Raw genomic sequence first — 21,726 nt, 5'->3', positions numbered from 1 at the left:
AATGCCCAGTTCTCTGAGGTGCACCTGGGCACAAGGAGGTCGGGAGGTTATTCCAAGCATCTTGGAGAACCCACCACAGTTGCTTTGTGGATTTAGTCTATCTCAGCGTCTTGTGTCTTTTCTATGTCATCCCAGACTGCCACTATGATGCTGAGATCTGGATCTGTGATGGCCATACAATCTGTCGTGGGACTCCTGGCTCTTTATGACTCTGACTGTGTGTTTGGGTGCGTTGTCATGCTGCAGAATGAATCTGGGGTCGATCAGATACCTCGCTAAACAGTCTAAACATCCAAAGTGCTTAGAAGCTTTGCACAGTATCAAAGGATATTGCATTTTTATAAACTACCCAGCAGTATCTCAAGTAGTTAAAAAAAAAAACTTTACCAGCTGCAATGTTAAAGTGATGCTTTTGCTGCTTTAAGTAAACTATATTTTGATGCTAATGCTTACTACCTACTTTTACTTGGTCCAAGTAAAACTTAAATGCATGACTGTCAGTGATAATACAGCCTTTCTGCACTTGGATATTACTGAATAAGATCTGAACACTTGAGTGATGTTTGTTTGTGATTTTTGTCATTATAAATAAAGTTTAACTGTGGAAAGAGAGACTGAGTGAGAGAGAGAGAAAACACAAGGGGGCGTGTCAGCTCTCTTTGGTCACATGACCCGGAAAATGTGGGGCTTAATTCCTGTGTTGGACTGCTCTCAGCTGCTGCGCCTTTGCCCTTCGCAGTGCAAACCTTCCGTCCTCCCCATCACAGCCTCCGACCCCCGGGCAGACTCTGCACATCGCACCATGACAGGTAAGACGCACCGGGGGCACATACCGCCGACACTCGCAGCCGCTCACACTTACACCGGAACACGGCCATCCCGGACCGGACCGGAGCTGCGCGAACTGTCATCATCTTCCGAAATATCGCGAATTTATTAAACGTTGCAGAAAAAGGCAGGTGCAACAGTGTCTGCTGCTCTCACATGGACAAAGATGAGGCGATTAGTTTGAACCCTCTGTGCAGTTGTTGCTGTGGTCGTTTTTAAGCGTTGTGATGCGTTTGATTTGATGATTTGCTCCAGTTGTTTGGACCAGAGTAAAGTTGGCAATAAACAAAAAGAGCACATCCTGTCACAGTTTTCAAAGTTAAACCGTTTTAAACGCTAGTGCAAAACAAGATTATTTAAAGAGGATTCTGTTTAGAAAAAAATACTCTATCTTTCTTTAGGCCTACAGTTTAGGATCATTACTTTATTGATTAATCTGCTGATTATTTTCCTCTGGTATTCTGTTTGGTATTTTTGCTTTAAAAATGCCTGAAACGATTATTCGACTATCAAAATAGCTGCTTTAATTAATTAATCTTCTGATGATCAACTGAAAGTTGGTCATTTAAGAATTGTGACCAGGATATATATTGAATGGGACTATTTGTAGTTGAAAAATAAACCTGTCAGTGTTGAAACTGTTTGCAGATTCCCTCAGACATATGTCTGGCATTTCTCCTCCACAGTATGTATTTACACAGTGATACAGTAAATTCACATTAAGCTAAAGTTGGCTGATATACTGGCCTGGCTGGGGCCTGATTAGTGTGTACACAGCCAAAGAAAAGTCAGTCAAAGTGGAAGTGTAGATTGTGACACTGCACATCTGGCTGTCACAATTTGGGCAAGAGAAATTTACTCGCATGGCATTACCAGCATTGACAGTTTCGCCATGTAAATTGTAGCCAGTGTAGAAAAAATACTGGAAACTAGCTGCTGGCTGTTGCTTCATGCTTACAGTACAGTCATGAGAGTGGCATTGATTTTCTCCTCTACCTGTTGGCAGGAAAGCGTATAACAGTTCGCAAAATGTTGAAATAGTCCTTTAAGGTGACACCTGCATTATGACATAATCTTAACACCCTTTCTTGCAGATGGGCTCTGAAATAAAATTAGAAACTAGGAAGGAACTGATAAGTCATCTTAGGTTTTGGGAAAATGTCATGGACATTTTTCAATTTCGAGACCAGATGATCAATCGAAAATAGTCAGCAATGAAAATAATAATCTATAATTACAATTGCTAATTGCTGCCCTAATAAGAATATAGTGTGCACTCATTAGGACAACTACAAGGATCAATAAGGGACCCCATTTTTTTCCTCCTTGGAGGCTTAATCTGGCCCTGTGCACACATGTTGCAAGACCCTTCCCACTGCTCATTGCACAATAATGGTCTTGTGCACACTTGTTGAAACAAGTGCAGCTTCAATTTGAACGTTCCTGAAAAATTTAAAAACTATTGTTCTATTTGTGGCAGTTTGGACCAATGCATTATGCTAATAATCATTCTTCAATTAAAGTCTTTCCACAGCTCATGTGCACTTTTATTTTTAAAGACGACATTATTAACTTCCTGGGTTAATGTGGGCTCTTAACTTGATGCAGTTGTTTCTCTGTGGACGTGCACTACTGCATGTGGCCTTGGAGTTGTAAGGCCCATAGTGTCATGCCTATTATAGAGTGTTACTAATATTTTGATTCCTGGAAAAAGATAGAGAAGTTACTCAATTAGAAATGATTTATAAAAGAAACCATATCAAGCATTATATAAATATATAATTCCATATGGGGAACAAATATGTTCTTGATATAGCTTAGAAGAGGACTCATTTTATGTTATCTGGTGTTTTAAATGCATACAACAAGTGTAATAGTAGAATATATGTAAATGTGTATTTTCCTGTTAGTCATGAATTTACTCCATTTTATTTTAAAATCGTTACATTCTCCTCAAATTACATTTTAAACTGGTTTCCTATAATGTTAAAAGTTACGAGTATCTGTGCTTGCAGTTTTAAAACATGTCAGAGGTGTCATGTAGCCACAGATAACACTGTGGGAACACACCACATGCTTCCTGTACGGCCTTGAAGGCGACACAGGCCCCACACCCTTTTGATAGTCAGTTTATAGTTCCTTGAATCAGACCCTAGCAACTGTACAACACTTCTGCACTGATCAGGTTTCCCAGAAGGCCCCCCCCCCAAACACACCCCCACCTCCACCCCACCCACCCCCACAGGCATTCAGTCTGGTGAATACTATCTGCTGGCTTTGGGCCTACTTTCTCTTGAGCAGCAACACAGTGCCCACTCCCTGCTGTTGTTAATGTATGCATGGGCGACTCATCAGAACTCAACACAATAGGCCTGCAGATGAACCGGACATGTTGGTGCTGGTGCAGTGGGTTACACAGTAAAGACAGGATGGGACAGTGGATGTGAGGGTTTGATTTATTTTTGTTATGGAGGAAAAGTGGAAAAAGGTGCATTGATTAATTTAGCTCACTGTCAAATTCAGAGCCAGAGGCACCAGTGGTTTCATTGACAGGTTTATGATGGAAAGTACTTTGTATTCAACTTTCTTGCCTTCGCTATCTGAGGACATTATTTTAATACTAATTTTAATAGTGACCGTGGATATAAATGCTCAAAAAGCCACATGTGAGTAACACAAAGAGTATATTGGTTAAAAAAAACTGAGGAAAGTGTATATTTACATAAAAGCTGATTTGTTTATCTTAACCATGAGCATGACTAATAAGTCATCCATCACTTAAACACAGTACAGGAAGTAAGGCTGACAACAGTGTACAATGCAGTGTGCAGGAGAGTTGAGGAAATACTAGCAGATCTTATGAATAAAGTTTTCTCTTACACTGTCAGTCCCTGCTGGCGTTCTGCCCAAAGTGCACATGAATAGTTTGGTTCTTAACCTGAGCTGTCATGCTAGGCTGTAACCGCTGCTTGAGTGTTGTCATGGTGATTTAAGTGGTAATGTGCATCAAAGTTTAGTTGCATCCTATTGTCCTTAACTGTGGGAAAGGCTGCAAAGAGTTCATTACGTAAGCCAAGCTGGTTTTGGAAAAGACGATGTGGAGGTATGGAGATATGATAACATTTGTGCAGCTGATCATTTGGCTGATGTGTGCGTTTGTGTTTCTCCAAGCAGACCAAGCTTTTGTGACGTTGGCCACAAATGACAGCTACGCCAAGGGAGCGATGGTTCTCGGCCAGTCGTTACGAGACCACAACACAACCAAAAAACTGGTTGCGCTCGTAGGACCTCATGTTGCAGAACCTTGCAGGTGACACACACCAGTGAAGCTGGATCTCCCTCAATACATTCTGTCCAACTTTAAAGTTAACATACTGTCAATCATGTGTTACGTGGGTATGTTGTGTGTAGGGATGCGCTACGCTCCATTTTCGACGAGGTGTGTGTGGTGGACGTCATGGACTCGGGCGATGCAGCTCACCTGGCCCTGATGAAGCGTCCGGACCTGGGAGTAACGTTCACCAAACTGCACTGCTGGACACTGACACACTACAGCAAGTGTGTGTTCATGGACGCAGACACACTGGTGAGAAAGAAACCTGAGAACAGAAAGGAAAAAAATCACTTCCTAATTGAGGAGTAGTTTTTGCTTTTGCTCTTGCAACTCATTGTCGTTCCATAACAGCATGAAACAGGCATTGCTTTATTAATTTTTACATTTAACCTTCTGACTATAAATATGATGTAATATTTCACACTTTAATGCAAAGTAACTAACTTTATTTTAATGTATTCAGGTGCTGTCAAATATAGATGAACTCTTTGAGAGGGAGGAGCTGTCTGCAGCACCAGATCCTGGGTGGCCGGACTGTTTCAACTCCGGGGTTTTTGTCTTCAGACCGTCCAATGAGACACATGAGAAGCTGCTCACATTCTGCGGTGAAAACGGCAGCTTTGACGGTGAGACCCGAGGGTTTTGATCTCTTAGCTTTTACTGTTTGTCAGACGTTCATTGGAAATCGTAACACAATCTGAGGAAACTATGAAGGAAGTGACACCAAAGTGTAATGGTTTCTAAGTAGGACACAGATGATGATATCTGATATCCAGTAGTTATTTAGAAAAATGAATGTTAAAAAAATACAGTCTGGAATGATTATGTGCTTCTTAACTGATTTGATAGTGTTGAATGACATGAGCATGGGTCTCAGGAGGCGCTTTTTGAATCATGGAGGTTTAGTTTCCTGCTCAAGAGTGTCTAATCAGTCATTAGAAGCTTTGATATACAACTTTAAGGAGTTTATGTGTGACTGATTTGGCATAAGCAAGTAGCAACCACTATTACTGAGTATTAAATCCTGTCTGTTAAGAAAGCTGCACACCAAACCATACTCCCCTGTAAGCCTCAGAGTCCTCCGCTTCTTCGTGGAAAAGAATTTAAAAAATTTTGAAGTGAAGTACAGCTCAGGGATCATCAAAGGCATCAGGATAGATCCTCTGGGGATCATGAAATATCTGTTTAAAATTTAATAGCAATCCATTAAAGGTTGAGATATTTCCATTTGAACCAATATGGTGGACAGACTGTCGCTAGCTAAATGCCTAAAATATTTTGGGTGTCTTAGTATTTTTGAAGCCAGCATTTCGTGGGTGTGAGAAGAACCCTAGGTGTGTTGGCATAAATACATGTGTGGTGTTTGACATTTTGTGTGAATACTAGAAAAGGTAAAGTTAATCTCGCCCCACCTGCCACTAAACTCTATCTGTGCATAATGATGAAAGATGGAGAGAGTTTATTTGAATGTGTTTCACTTCTCCACTGATTCGACAATGTGGTCATGACCCAAATACAAGACCGTAATAGAACTTTTCCACTGTGGCTCAGACCAAAGAAAATCAATTGTAGGTGTGATTGCAGCCATTTTTAATGAGAATACTTTTCTGTTAGGAGCTAAATAATGGGATTAATCTCCAGAAGTTCTTCTAACCCTGCTTGCTCTCTCTACTCACACACGCATATATACTGTTTGTCCTGATCTGAACCCTGACTTGCTCTGACCTTGTTGTCACCCTGCCAGCTCAGCCCTGCACTGACACTGCATCAACATGCATATGCCATCTGTTCGTGAGTGTGTTTATGGATTTCGCCATAAGCACTCTCACTGTGTGCATCATCCCCTCATAGCACTGTCAAAACTCCTTTTCAGTTTCTATTTTTACATGTCAGAAAGGACACAGTCTGCGGGAATGTTCAGAATGTGTGTGTGATGTTGACCATTCAGGTATGTAACTGTGGTGTGTCCGACTGGATTTCAACAGCCAGAGAAGAGAGGTTAGATAAAGACACAAATGTTTGTGTACTTTAACATGACAAACCAGAAGGCCCAGCAGTCTCATTTTGCTCCACTGTAACCAGAAATTATGTGTCTAAGATTATTTTTGTTTGTGTGTTTCTTTTTGTCTGCAGGTGGAGATCAGGGGGTCCTCAACAGTTACTTCAACACCTGGGCGACAGCAGATATTTCGAAACACCTTCCTTTCATCTATAACCTCAGCAGTATCGCCATTTACTCCTACCTGCCTGCTTTCAAACAGTCAGTACACACAACACACGCAAACACACATTCACATTCAACCGAGATATTGCCCTGATTGTGTAGCTTTCCCTGTAAAACTTTAGTGTGCTTGTGTGTTAGGAGGCATAAAGCTTGTCCAAGGTCAGTTCAAAGGTTGTGTATTTGTGGGTGGGTGGGTGGGTAGGTGTTGAATTACAAGAAGCTGCTGAACCTTGGAGCAAGAAGAACACACATTCTGCCATAAAACAGAGGAGCTACTGTATCGACATTTGTTTATTTTTTATTTTATTTAAATCTGTGCTGTACGTTAAGTATTGTTAAAATGTGGGTCATGAATGATATCTTTATACTACTTTGTAGTTGTAAATTGCTGACCTCCTGGAGTGTGTCAGCATGACTTAAAAGAAATCAGATGAGGCAAGAGTTCTGAATAGGCCAAAGTATCATAAACAAATCCTGAGGTTGGCCAAATATACCTGAAAGAGAAAATAGAAACTGTTGTAAAATTAGCAGCCAAGCTGCAGGTTATAGACATCATTCACAATTTAGAGACCGACTTCCTGCTTCTAATTTACTGTATTTCCGGTACTTATGTGTACAGTTTTCCTGTTACAGACATTTTGGGTGTGCTCACTTTTAGATTGACCTGATTGACATTGCCTGGCTAAACTGGTAAATTGGAAAACACCTGTTTTTTTTACCCAATTGGACTGTACTTCACGATTAATTACTTTTAAAAACATCAAGAGTTGGTTTATGCGTTTTGGCCTGTCAATCAGCCTTCAGCTATATCTTTCTCCTCTTCCTCTCACACTCCTTTTTGCCATCTCATTCTCTTGTCATCCACTTTTTTTGGACAGGTACGGCCATGACGCGAAGGTGGTGCACTTTCTGGGCAAGGTGAAGCCCTGGAACTACACATATCGATGCTCAGAGGGGCGAGGTCAAAGGTCACTCCCTGTCGCCCGAACAGTGCCACCTACACCCGGACTACCTGCTCATGTGGTGGCAGCTGTATGCCAAATCTGTGCTGCCTTTACTGCAGCAGGCCTACAGGGACACACCCTTCAGCAGCGGCTTCGTCGAGGCGAGCGAGAACGTACGTCAGCGATTACGGTGTTAGGAGCGTGTGGGAATGAAAATAGTTTGGTTTTAAGGTGTGGTTGTGGTGGGCATGCATGATGTTGTAACATAGATGAGGACAGCTGTGAATGTGTGCGCTTGTCTGTGTTTATCAGTCAGAGCATATTGCATAATCGTCACATCCTGACAGTGTCGAAACCTCTAATTACCAGGTGAACTCTCCTTTCTCTGGCATATATTTCAAGCATGTAAATCCATCATGGTGTGAATGTGCCATATATTTAAGCTTTTAAGCTCCAGATAAAAACGCTGGCTAGCTTTAGTCGTCACAGTAACAAGTAAAAGTTGATTGGTTCCACATTCCTCAGCACCAGTCTGTTGCCAAAAGTCGTATTTGTTGCTGCTGGTATTGCCAGTCCTCTCAGTGGTGCCATGACCTCCTGAATAGCTTGCAGCCCTCTGTGAAATACACAGGGTGTCAGGCTGGCAAAAAACTGTTCAGCACTTCAAAGAGTGGCAGGAAGTTGCCCTGCTGACTGTTGTAACATCACTGTAGTGAAATAGTTGTGTCAGTCAAGCAGAGAAGAATGACTGCCAGGACCTGTAGCTTTGCCAGTTGCCATATTGTGTCACACTGACAAGTTTAAGCAGACAGGCACCCTGACTTTGAAAATCTGCAAAAGATAATAAAGTGCTGTGTGATGTAGATTCAGCTCTTTTTATCATTTAAAGAGACACTGTCACTTAAGATCATCACTGTAGCAAATTACAGGATAATGGCACAATAGATTTCTCTTCATTTCCAAGAATTCTTTTGAGTCACTTTCTTTGAAGATACTCTTAAGCAGCCTGACTGGGACTGAGCGGAAATCTGTGAACTTTCTCAGTAATTTTATGCAGCAATATCTGTCTAAAGTTTGCTGACATTAGCTAATATTTGCAACTTTTAAGATACTGGTCATACCAGACCAGGACCAGGCTGTTAAAGTCAATACTGAAGTCAACTGTGTTTTATTGATTATGAATTTAAATATTTCATTTGTAAGAGGAAACGTTTGTTAATTCTTGTCTCAGAATTTACATAGTTGCACTTTTAAGTCCTTCTCCACAAAAGTGTTTTCATATTGTTACTTCATTTTTTACCTCTCATCTCATCTGCTGAAGGAGGAAAGTTTCCCTGTGTTAACCCTAAATCAGAGTTTAAGACGTGTAGATACAAGTGTTCATGACTAGTTTGGAGCCCAGCCATGATCCAATATGCAGCTTACACAAGTGCAATGTGGATGCTTAAAGCCTCCACTCACAAGGAGAATGGAGTTTTCCATTAAGTTGGAGATAACGTGCGTCCGACAGTTACACAGTTAAAAAAAAAAAAAAAGCTCAGTCATAGATTCTGTATTCGTAAATGAGGGAGAAAGAGTGGATATTTTTCAGACATTCAGTCAAAACAGAGCATTTTTATATGTCTCAAGCCATGTCAGGAGGGGATCTTTACTTTCTCACTCTGCTGTAATTGACTTGTACTCCCTCTGTTAATGTGTTCCCCACTCACACTGTGTTTTGATTAGTATTGATGTACTGAGTGACTTATTGAGTGCACATCCACTGTAGGAAGCTCTTCCACTTCATTTTGTTATGATAAACTGCTTACATTACATAGATACTCATCTCTATCTACTGTAAGTGTGTTGCAAAATGTCTTGTTGCACTTTGACTCCTCTGACAAAATGCCTGCATTTACTGACTGTGTCTCAGAGGAAGAAAAGAGCAAATTCCCCAGTGAGGAAATTCCAACCGAGGGAAAGCAGAGCGTGACTGAGCTCAGGGAAACCTGTCCTTATAAAGCATTGCTCCAGCTTTATTTAATGATTCATTTATTCTTTCTCTCTCTCTCCCTCTCTCTGTCTGTCACACAGGGTAAGCTTCATGAGGATGTGAGAGAGCAGCCCACACGCTCTGCTCCTCCTCCCCAGAAGGTTTCATCAGAGGAGAGGAAGCAGCGCTGGGAAGCGGGCCAGATCGACTACATGGGTGATGACTCCTTCGCCAACATCGAGCGAAAACTTGACTCCTTCTTAAAGTAGCAGTCAGGTGGGGGAGCGCGGCGGACGGAGAGAGAGCACCATTTGAAGCTCTGTGTGGCCGGGGATTTAACCACCGCTCAGCCAATCACAGGGGCTTGATTAGCAGGTGACTGAATGAATGCCTCCGTGCAACTTTCAGCCTCACACTCTGCATCCTGTCAGTGTGTTTAAATGACAGAGAGTATAAGTTTGACACAATTCCCATGCACTCTTGCCATTCATTTTTTTTCTCTTAAAGGACTAGTTTGGCATTTTGGCAAATACGCTCACTTGCTTTCTTGCTGAGAGTTAGATAAGAGGGTTGATACCACTCACATGCCTGTATGGTAAATATGAAGCTTGGCTTAGCATAAAGACAGGAAACAGGATAAAACTGCTTGCCCCATCTGCGACCTCAGACCTGTGCACACTGCTTTATGATTTGGTCACATAGTTTTGCCATGTAGAAATCAAAATGTTATTTTTCTAACATTATCCAGCTGTGCCTTACATCTTCAAACATCTTTTTGTAATCCCACAAATGTTTACTGTCTGCTCAGAATGACAAAATGTTTATACAGAGCAAAACCAGTTTGGATATCCAATACGTATTTCCATTGATGGCACTGAGCTGTTAGCTATGATAGACAGAGGCTGTGGCTGGAGCACAGGCTGTTGAAATATTAACTCTGGGTGGACAGTAAACACTTGTGACATCATGAAAATACCTTTGGAGATGCAATTCACTGCGGAGGGGAAAAAAAAAAACAAAATTTACCCATGCAACGCTATGTGACTGAATCACAGGGTAAAGTATGGAGTACAGAGGTTACAAATAAAGAGAGAGCAAATAAACAGTTTCTGTCCAAAGATAACAAAATCCACCTACCAGCCCCTCTAAACATCACTATTTAAGATACTGTATATTTTTTGTTTCATCTGTACAAAAACTTAAGTGTATAAATGACAATTAGCTGTTGTTTGGATGGTTATGTACTAGGACTATTTCTTGACCAGGCACAGTAACTTCCTCTGAGCCTATCAACTGGTCCAGGCCAAGAAATAGTCTGGCACATAGACATTTGAAAAACAGCTAATTTTCATTTTTATGCTTTAGTTTTTCTACAGATTGGACAAATACTGTTTCTCTGTTTCTAGTCATCATGGTAAGCTGCTGGTGGTAGCTTCATATAGCTTGTCCTCTCAACAACAAAGTGACTGAGTACGCTTCCGGAAATCTCTAACTACTCCTTTTTAGGTGTTCTTGTGTATCTGGTGGAGATGGATTCATAGTCCAGAGTCTTCCTAACCTGTGGAAAATTTCAGCAACAACAGAAACCTGAAAAAATAATGCTGGGCCAAGCCTATGGCTGCAGGGAAATCAGTAAGTTTAAAAGTTGTTTCTGGATTTCACCACAACTCCTTTCCTGCAATAAGCCTCTACCTAAACCACTTTTAAGTGAATATGCAGCAACTGGCTTGATCCCCTCTTGCCGTCTGTGCTCTCCTTTTCGGCCAGTTATGACAATCTCACTTTAACCTGACAGTGTTCGCCTCACCAGAGTACATAGATTAACGTTCCTATCTGTGCCTCTGACACTCACCAGCTCCCTGTGACTTAAGCTTTGTAACGTCTGATATTGTATTCGTATTAGGGCTAGGCCTGTTGTGTTGTATTTGCATGGCACAGAGTTAAAAACATGGGTCAGTGATGAAGTTCTTCCACCCACATCCTAAAGTGATGTTGTCAGTCAGTTCTGTCATGTATTTGTGTGGGATTGAACACTAGTGCGTCATCTGTCATCTGCAAAGCGGGCCCTGCATGTTGTGTCCCTCCCAGACCCACATCAGTGTATCTTTGTGCCATGACCTGGTTTTCATCACTTCCTGTCTGTAGTATAACCAGCTGCCTTATTGCCATTCACTGTTTACAAAACCTAATTTACTGTAACTGCTGCTAGTAGCACAACAAACTTAACTTTGTTGAGCCCCTCCTTTCCTGTTGCCAATACCTCCTTCACTTCACTCCAGCTTGTGTGCTGTTAAAATATAATCTACAACTCTTAACAATGATTAAAATACACTCCTTACTCTGCTGTACACTTTCCTGATGATGGAGAAGGTGGAGTGTAATGTCTATGATTTAATGCAGATATGTCCTGGTCTTCAGCTGTTAACCATCCATCCCTAATAAAGAACTGTACAAAAACCCACTTTTATCCACCCTTACTGTCATATGTTTCACTTTTATTACACATTATACCAGTGACCAGATGTAGAGCTGTATCTAATTATTTGTTATTATCAAAATAAGGACACGTAAGTTCTAAAAACACAAGATCATGCCTTTAAATGTCTTGTTTTGTGCAAACCAACAGTCCAAAACTCAAATATATTCGGTTTACAAAGACATAAAACCATACACACAGCAAATATTTAACATTTGAATAACAACCAACAACGCTTGGTATCATTTTACCTTGAATTTCACGCTTCGTTTAGAAAAGCACTAAAGTTCTGCAAGCTGTACTATGTCTGGTTAAACACAGTAAAATCAGTGGTCTGTGTTTCTTTATGCTACAGCAGGTAGGTATTTATTTTTTTATCCCAGTGTATTAAAATTATACAAAATCCCCACCCCCATGCATTAGCACAACTTTGATGTTTTTATGATCAAGTCATGAATCAGGATAAACAGGTTCTGTGCTTGACAGCTGAACAAAATCTGCATCTGTATCAAACTATTAATTATAAATAAAAGCAGAAATAAAATTAACAATCATCTATAAAAGCTGAAAACACTGAACACGAACAAAACAATTTGTTTGCAACCCTTCAGATGTGAAATGTTTGATCCCTCAGTATACAGATTGTACAGCCGAGATACAACTCACTTTCCTTGTCAATACATCAGGTCCGTTTTCAGACATCTACAGCTCCATCAGAGATTTGATGTCATCAATGCGAGAGGTCTTCCTGTCAGTATTTGTGGACCCAAATGCCTTCTCCACCAGGTCCTGCTTCTGCCTCTGGATCTTCACCATGTTCTCCTCAACTGAATTCTTCACTATGAACTGCAACAACAGACACACAAAAGAATATGTATACAAAGAAAATATTCAATGTTTATTGCTTTTTCTCATGTATCTCTTTCAACAACATACAGTACAAACACATGCAGTTTTTCGGTCCTCAGATTGATAGTATAGAACATGCTATGAAACATACTGATGCCTTGCCACCAACAAAAAAAAAATGCACTAAGCTTTCACTGCCTTCACTACAACATTACAAACACATATGGAGTCTCAGATTTCTGACCTTTGTAACAACAACTTTCCTCGTCTGGCCCAAACGATGGCAGCGGTCAATACACTGCTCCTCAGTTGCCGGGTTCCAGGCCTGAAACACATTCATAATCACACAGATAAGTTTAAGAACACAGAGATTGGAGTATACATTTAATTAATTTTCAATTTACTGCCTTGTTTGTGTTGTATTAACAATGGTATACTGGTTTATGATACTATAAATTCAGTCTTAAGCCTGGCTGTGCCTGTCAATGTATGTCGTTCCTTGCCAAAAATCAGTACTCACAGGGTCCATGAGGAAAACATGAGAGGCAGCGGTCAAGTTGAGCCCCACCCCTCCGGCCTTGAGTGACAGAAGCATGATGGCAGGGCTGTCCTGCTGTAGAGCTCTGAAACTCCTGGATCACCTGGGTCCTCCTCTTTTGGCTCATGGTTCCGTCCAAACGCACAAAACTGAAACCATGCTCTCTGGTGATGAGGATAAAGGAAACAAATAATTCAGAAATTTTCAACTCAAGACCAGACACACTGCATGCTCTTTCTTGTAATAGACAATTGTGCAGTTTTGTCAGTGCAGTCAGAAGAAAGAAAGAGAAAATGTTTCAATGCATGTACTCTGTTGCTACTTTTATGACCTTGGTGTTATCATCTTCCTGTAACTACAACATCCTCCCTGCACTCAGCAGAGTCAGCTGAGACACACACCCTCTGGCTTTCTCTTGTAAGCGCTCTTTTCTTTCAAGAGACTTATGGGAGCTCTTTACAGCAATGATGCCTTCTAAAAAAAAATCCTGCACCTCTGCTGTCAATGTGTGTGTGTTACCTGAGTGGAGCCTCCAGTATGGTGAGGAAACGTGTAAATTGAGAGACGACTAAAAACTTGATGCTGCTGTCTTCACATCGCAGCCTGAGCAGGTTTCCCATCAGCGCCTGCACCTGCAGAGAAACAAAACAAATTTCAAATTTTTCTTACTATTTTAAAACCCTTGTTGATATTGCACCTTCAGTATGTGCAGCATACCTTTGAACTTGTCCTCCACTTCTCAGAACTTGTGCCATTCTCTTCTTCCATTTCCTCCTGTGGAAACTCCACCAGCTCACTGGTCTTGATCTCACTTCGACAGAGAGGACAGCGTGCCACGTTCTATGTGCACACACACAAAGCATAGAGAAAAGATGGATTTATTAACAACTAAATAACTTTATTTGGTAGTGAAAACTTACTTTTTACAGCACACGTACTTGCTCAGTACTGATGACCTGGGCGATGCAAGGCCGGCAGTAAACGTGGGCGCAGTGTGTGATGACAGGGAGACGGACCGAGTCCAGACACACAGAGCACTCCTCGTCGGAGCCGCTGGCCAACACCAACCGCAGCTTCTCAATCAGACGCTCCCGCAGCTCTGCAGGTGTTGCTGTAGCACCTAAAGACAGTAGCAAGTGTAATTAATTCTTAGAATCATAATGATGCCTCCTAGTAAATCAAGCATACACAGAACCAGGGCCCTGGAACTTGTAAACTGGGAATACAGCAGAACCATCGTTAATGTTATTAATTACACCTGTGGTTTTCTTATCCAAAGCTCCACTGTGCAAAAGGCCAAGAAAATAAGTGAAGACATCTCTACAAAGATCCCCACCCATGATACATCCAACACAGGTGTTATTATTCTGACTGATTAGACCCTGTTCTAAGGGCTGCATATGTCTGGAGGAAATTCTCTTAATAAATTCACCTGTTTGCTCTGGTACACCGACATAGTAGAGCAACGTAAAGCTTTGTGCCTGGGCTGTACTTATTAATGCCGGGGTGTTCAGGCTCAACATCAGCAGTATAGGTGAACTTTTTCTTGTTTTTACTTTGGTGAACTTAATCTCTAATTAAGTGCAAAAGGGCCCCAACAGCAGAAGGTCACATGCTTCACTTCCAACTATGACCCCAGCAAGCTCTGGACATAGATTCAGCCAACTTTAGCCTAAGAAGTCTAATCAGCTGCAACAATTGAAAACACCTGCGTGGGTGTGCCGGGCCTTGATCAAAGCCAGCTGTTCATATATTAGGTATCATGACAGAGCTACCTAAATAGAAGTAACCGTTGTACTCAAAAGATGTGCCAGCAATTTAATTTGGGACATGCCCAGAGGTGAGCCCAGGACTAAAATTGTGATATCAAGTGAATCCTTGATATCACAATTGAATCCAGAAGCCTTCCTCTCCTCAGTCACAACATTATCACATCAGACTGAAGGTCTTACCTAAATCTGAGGATATCTTTGCCAGCAGATCAGGATGGCAGCAGTGCTGTCGAAGCCTCATCAGGAATGGCCAACACATCAGCATAATTCCTCAGCACTGTCCCTTCTGCTACATATCTACACACACACACAATAATACAAAATTGTTATAATAACATTCAGCATGCATTCATCACCAGCCATTTGCCCTGTCATTTGCCACCTTACAAAGTTACTATCTTCAAACATGCATGCACATGTACAAGCACACTAAGACATACCTCCTGATGGTGTTTCTTCCTTCATTGCGTGCCAACTCGTACTCCTCTCTCTCCGCCTGGCTCAGCTCCACCTGCTCCACACATACGGTCTTCTCAGGCAGAGACACCAGAGGGCGCCCATTCACCTCACTGCTCTTAGTCCGCCGCAGGGTGATGCACTTCACCAGGGTCTGAAGGTTCCTGCACACAGAATTGATTTCCTGAGTTTACCAATATCTGATATCTGATTATCAATCGTATAATATGACAAATTATTGAATATCAAATAATTATAAACTTTTGTCACTCACTCAGGATGCTACATGGGGAAACATCATAGTCTATCAAGTCTAGTTAACCTATACAATAGCAAACTGGCCTACAATCAATCATAGGAGAACTTCTGGGTGTACATAGAAACTGGAAAGCAGCGAGCAAAGACTGCAAAGTGCTGGCCTGATCACTGGTTTGTCGTGTGTTCAACAACAACAAGCAAGTAGTAAACAACAGTAAAATTACTGTTAGGGGAAACAAAATGATTGCTGAGATAAATAATAGATTATATATATAATTAGACTGCACCCTCAGCAATAACTGACTGTAGCACTGCTTACATACAGTGAATGGCGCCCTCTGGAGTACTATTACCACACCGCAGCATTGTAATACACTGTATCGGTAGAGACTCACTGCAGGCCGGCCCTGTCTCCTTGAATAACAGGTCTCTGGATCACTCTGTACCACCACTCTCTCACGTCAAATGGCTTCAGACGCAAGAAGGCCAGCAGCATCCACAGGTCTTTCACACTGTTCTGGATAGGAGTACCTGGAGAAGTAGAAGAGCGAGGAATGAAAATGCATGCACACACACACACACACACACACACAGTAACACGGTTTGTAAGACCACGTTACAACACAATACAATTCTATGAAGAAATGAGGAAAACCAATGTACATATGCTTGTGTGTGTTTAGAGACAGGTGTACCTGAAAGAATCCAGCGCCGCTGAGCTTTCAGTCCGAGCACGGCCTTACTCATCTGTGCGTTTGGGTTTCTTATGATGTGTCCTTCGTCCAGCACGACCCTCAGCCAATTGATGCCATGGAGGGGACTCTTATTCTGACAAATAAACAAACACATTGTATTTGGTATTAAAAGAGAAGAAATATCTCATATATATGTAAGCATTATCTCTGCATATAGACTACACATCTCTACTGATTTGAATTGAAACATTCAGTCCAGATCCAGGACAGATATTCACTCACCCCAAAGTCTGCAGACAGAACGTTGTAGGTGGTGATCACCACATCCTGGGAGGACAAAAACTTCTTGCTCCTGTTGCGCTCTGAGCCATAATACAGATACACATTTAGCTTCACGTTGGCACACACATGCTGCTCAAACTGGTCCTGCGTGTACACACAAAGGAAAGAGGAAGAAAATGCTGACACATGCTGACTTGAGAATGGGAAAGCACCATTGAAACTGGTGTTGCAATGCAGCTCTTTGCTGTAACAGTATGCAGTTTCACGACAAGTAGCTTACAAGCTACCTTTTCTCTTTATCCTGTCCACAAGTTAAATAACCAAACAATAAGTGCACTAGGGCTGCAACCAATGACAATTTTCATTATCAGTTAGTCTGCTGAAATGCCCGACTTGCAATATTCAAATGGCCTTTTTTATCCAATCATAAATCCAAAACTAAATATTTTCAATTTTCTGTCCTACACGAAAAAGAAAAGCACAAAGTCCTCACATTTGAATAGCTGCAGATTAATCTTCTGGAGAACGTCAGATCACTTAATCAACTAACTGTTTCAGCTCTAAACTGTATGTTGATAGAATTATGTGACTGTGCGCTGTTTATGTGTTTTGTTGTGTGAGACTGTTGTATTCCTACCAGCCAGTTGCTGAGCACAGAGAGCGGGCAGATAATGAGAGTTGTTCTAGCTGATGGGTCATCTACAGTGTCAGGGATGGAGGATTCCACATCTGCACATACAAAAAGGTAGACGAATATCTCCAACATCACAGCATAGTCAAACTTTTCTTTCACTGATTTAAAACCAGGTAAAAGCATACAGTTGGAACTCACTCAGAGTCGCTGTGGTCTTCTTGTCAGTTTTCTTCTTCTTCGGGGCTGTATCTGATGCTGAGCCACTCAACGCTGCAGCAAAGTCAAGATCCTCCAGCAATACCGGTGCTGCTGCACATTGGGCATACAGATCACAATGATTTAGATCAGAGAACCATAATTGGCACTTTAAACAAGCCAAATAAGACAACAGTATGAAGTTACGCCTTCCAAATTAAATAAATGAATAAAAAACAGCTGGTGCATTGAACCTTTACTGGGCTTTCGCTTGGTGGCTTTCATCTTTCCTTTGCTTGAACCTGTAGGAGGAGAAGTCAGGTAAAATCTGCATGTTAGGCAAAAATAAATCTATGGAAGGACACAAAATCATGGAAACAGTGCAAAGAAACACTAATAAGTGAAAGAGGTGATACATACAGAGTTCACTGTCAGTTCTTACCTTTCTCTGATTCACTTATTTTCTCCACTCTGTCTGGTTTATTTGCACAGATCTCCTCTGCCTGGGGGCTGACCAACACAAGAACATATCAACATATCAAATTAAAAGAAACTGATGAATCTATAAATCATTATTTTTATAGAAAAAATGTGCAAATGTGACATATAGATGGAGAGATAAATACATTTCTGCATTGAAATATGCAGAAATGTATGATTTACTATACCGCTATAATTAAAAGTAGAACAGTGATAATATCATGCCAGCAGGTCATAGTCAATTAAGACACACTTACATGTCTGAACATAGAGAAGCACCTGCTCCATCACCTGCATTGCTGCTTCCTGAAACAAAGATGCCACATCACTTCCTGTTAGTGCTCTTCTCTTTTCTTACATGTAGTTTGTGAATATGTCCTCATACAGTCACAAAGAGAGATAAAGGACTGAAAATGTACCTTCTAGTTTGGACGCCATCTGTGGTTTAATTTTGGCTTTGATAGGTGACGATCCCTTCTCCTGCACACATGTAAACAAACACTTTATAATGGTTGAACACAAATCATTCCGACTGCATAGTGATAAAAAAGAGCATATTCAGCACAGGCACACTTACACATTTCTCCACAGGCAGTGGCTTTCTGTTGTGAAAGTTGGTGAGGATCAGAGCAATGGTTGTCAGAGTTTTTCCCTGAAAAACACAAACAGGGCTTTTAGTGTTGATTCATGTCTGCTCTGCACATATCTTTAAACTGTAGTCGTATTACATCATATAAGAGTCTACAGGTAACATCATTCAGCATGTGTGGAGACAAATATGTGTGAAATATGTGCATGTGTGTATATCACTCACCAGTCCCATGTCATCTGCCAGTATTCCCCCACGAACCCTCTCTGGTATGTCTTTGGTGGAGAAACATGTGAGGGTGTTGTAGTACAACTCGCCTCTCTTCTCCCAGAACGGTGGCAGTGCAGACTGGTTTTCTCGCGCGCACATCCAGGACAGAGCCTGCTTCTGGTGAAGCAGAAGAGGAGTACCCACAGACTACAGAGAAAGAAACACAGATCTTCTGTGTCAGACTGAGCAACTGTTTGGAGTTGAAAGAAGGTGACATCTCAGAGGTGAGAAGCTGTTTCTCCAGAAATGCAACAGAAACAAAGAATAATGGATGGTTTTATCATTGTTATTAAAGTATACTTTACGTTTACATTTGAGACATTTAGCTGATTCTTTTACCCACAGCATCTTCTTCCAATGTAGTAAATGTTAAGAAAGCTCTCTTTTGTAATACTACTGAATGTGTAATTCAGTAGCATTGCAAAAGATCAATAGCAAAGAATCTAAACCAAAAAGCTCTGATAAAATCACACTTTTGGGCACAGTTTTCCATAGATTATCAGAAATCCATTATTTTGACATAACCATTGTGAGAGCAGTAAAAAAATACTGGACAGAATAAGACAAATTTGTGACCACAGATACATAAAATGCAAACACACAAATCAAACATGTACCTCAGCTGCTTCTTTCTCTCCATCTTTACTCTCCATCAAGCCTTCAAACAGATTATCAAATGCATTTTTCAGCTGGAAGAAAACAGAATATATGTTTTAAAAAAGGGGTGATGTGATTGATAGCTGCTGGTTTAAGCCTTATAAATATTTACACCATGACTGCAAATGTATTGTCACAACATCAGTGTAACTGGCTGCAGATGACATGGACACAATTGTACTGTCAACAACTGACACAATGAGCAGACAAGAAGAGTGTTGCACTGCAATTTCCCTCAGAAGACCAAAACAAAGGCAACTTTTTTGTTTCGGTTAATGCTAAATCTCGCATTAAACTATATCCGTATACACTACATGATCTTAATTTAAGTAGATTACCTCCTCTGCAGTGAGTGGGATGGTCAGACCTTTTTTAGATTGCCATGCACGAGCCCCTGGGCTATTATATGTTTGATTTGCACCTGAAATCAAACACATGCAGAGACACACAAGCAGCCCAGTTAATGGCAGTGAAAACTGATATTTGAGCTACATGCATCAGTAACTGAGACTGGATAGTTGAGTGTATCCTGTATGTGTACCTGTTGATATGCTTCCAGCTGTGTTTAGTTTATAACCGCGACGTGCCATACATTCAATCACAGCATTTTTGTTCTCTTCTCTCCCCCAGAAAGACAGCATCACTGGCATAGTAAATTTGTTTTTCGTGCCCCAGTGCACCACCCTGAAAACATCACAGAGACAAGCAATGATATACACACACACACACACACACCACACACACACACACACAGTTTTAACCCTCTGTAATTGTGGTGTACACAGGAGCTCAACATAAATCATATCCTGACACACTGGCAGACCAATAACAATATACTCACCCGTCTACTTTAGCCAAATTGTTGTCCATGACGTAGGCCATAGCTGCTGCCAGCTCCCGTTTGATGTGTCCTACCTGGTTGCCATAGATGTTGGCGACCATCACTGCGTTGCGGTCATATGGATTCTGGGGCTGCCGCACTAAACCAACCATTTCCCCTTGATTCACCTGTCCAGAGAGTAAAACACAGATAATTTCTCAGCGTGTATCTGCACTGCATGGCAGTTCTGGTTTGTCTTCTTTGTTAAATCAGTGCACAAGTGGAATAAAGGTGACCCTGACTGATACTCACCACCCCTGTGTAATATCTGAGGCCGACCACAGTTCCCTGTAGCTGACCAAACAGCACACTGCCATCTGAGTCCGGCTCCTCAGACATTGCAGCTCTGATGGCCTGGGACAGAGTCTCTGCACTGGTCTCATGGCGGTCTGCGAAGAGGTCCACCTCACTGACCCTGTCCCAACCAAACCTCCACCTGTGGGAGAACATGACACCAGCTGCAGCACACACACAGACACACAAAAAAGATAACTCAGAGACAAACAAATACAGGGATGTAAGTTTTGACAGAGAAAGGATAAACTTAATAACTTTCAGAAAACACAAAGGTGTAGATACAGGAAACTAGCATAAACATAAAGAATAAAGTCAGCCAGCCAAGAGACCGACCCACACAACTATTACACTAGTGTTAACACATGCTGTCTTACGTTGAAGCCATGTTAACGCTGATAGTGACTTAGTTAGAAATCTTAGCGTTAGCTTGTAATAGCTGGTTTGAGTTAATGCTACAAGGTTGTTAGCTAAGTTCGTCCTGCGCTGTCTTGTCAACTAACTTAATCATATCAGTTGATACAGTTACAGATATCATATGATGTTTATCTGTATTTAACAACTCGTTCATACTATTTATCTTTCACTCTGCGGTGGTCGTTTTTTGGCGTTTCTGATGTTTGAGCTACTTTCCTCTCCGCTGCTGAGCACTCACTGGAGGTCAAGCTAGCAGCAGTTAGCGTGGAAGTTCCGGTAATAACCTTCAACAATAAAAGGTTAATTTGTGACATTTTTTAACAACGTTAACTATAAATTGTTTGTTTTCATATCTGTGTATAGTTTTGCTTTTACTCGTGCTTTGTAGAGACTTATAACATTGTTAATGTAAGAGTTAACGAGCTAAAAAGGTCAGATAACTGCTATTCTTTACGGTAATTATGTAAAAAAAAAAAAAAAAAGGTAATTATGTTAAAATCATCAATATATGGTCAGCATAGGTCATTTTATTTGATGTTTGTCACTGACACAATTAAGCCTGGATGATATATAGAATATATGGTTTTGCTCAACTAGTTAGTTTTTTGAGTTTTATAATAATAGTCTATTTCATATTATTATTATGTCGCCCAAGTACGTGAACACATACAAAGAATTTGAC

At 41.1% G+C, this 21,726-nt stretch overlaps 2 protein-coding genes across 2 annotated transcripts; one reads left to right on the top strand and one right to left on the bottom strand.

Annotated features, from left to right (window-relative positions):
- Nucleotides 1–667: 667 nt before the first annotated feature.
- Nucleotides 668–11,763, top strand: gyg1a (glycogenin 1a). Its single transcript, XM_018663649.1, is given in 8 exon segments — nt 668–809; nt 4,003–4,138; nt 4,240–4,414; nt 4,626–4,788; nt 6,296–6,422; nt 7,265–7,328; nt 7,330–7,503; nt 9,404–11,763. Coding segments are annotated over 8 exon segments (1,149 nt in total). The 3' UTR covers nt 9,572–11,763.
- hltf (helicase-like transcription factor) lies at nt 10,968–21,313 on the bottom strand. Its single transcript, XM_051078007.1, is given in 27 exon segments — nt 10,968–12,624; nt 12,872–12,952; nt 13,148–13,237; nt 13,239–13,329; nt 13,685–13,797; nt 13,883–14,005; nt 14,104–14,285; nt 15,118–15,181; nt 15,183–15,234; nt 15,378–15,557; nt 16,047–16,182; nt 16,347–16,479; nt 16,629–16,772; nt 17,266–17,357; nt 17,461–17,571; nt 17,712–17,759; nt 17,900–17,967; nt 18,195–18,243; nt 18,357–18,417; nt 18,515–18,589; nt 18,752–18,943; nt 19,414–19,485; nt 19,792–19,874; nt 19,995–20,137; nt 20,295–20,461; nt 20,586–20,791; nt 21,201–21,313. Coding segments are annotated over 26 exon segments (2,892 nt in total). The 5' UTR covers nt 20,784–20,791; nt 21,201–21,313; the 3' UTR covers nt 10,968–12,480.
- Between the last annotated feature and the right edge of the window lie 413 nt (nt 21,314–21,726).

Source organism: Lates calcarifer, linkage group LG19 (assembly GCF_001640805.2).
Source record: "Lates calcarifer isolate ASB-BC8 linkage group LG19, TLL_Latcal_v3, whole genome shotgun sequence".
NCBI classification, from domain to species: Eukaryota; Metazoa; Chordata; class Actinopteri; family Centropomidae; genus Lates; species Lates calcarifer.
This window is presented reverse-complemented; position numbering and strand designations above follow the sequence as displayed.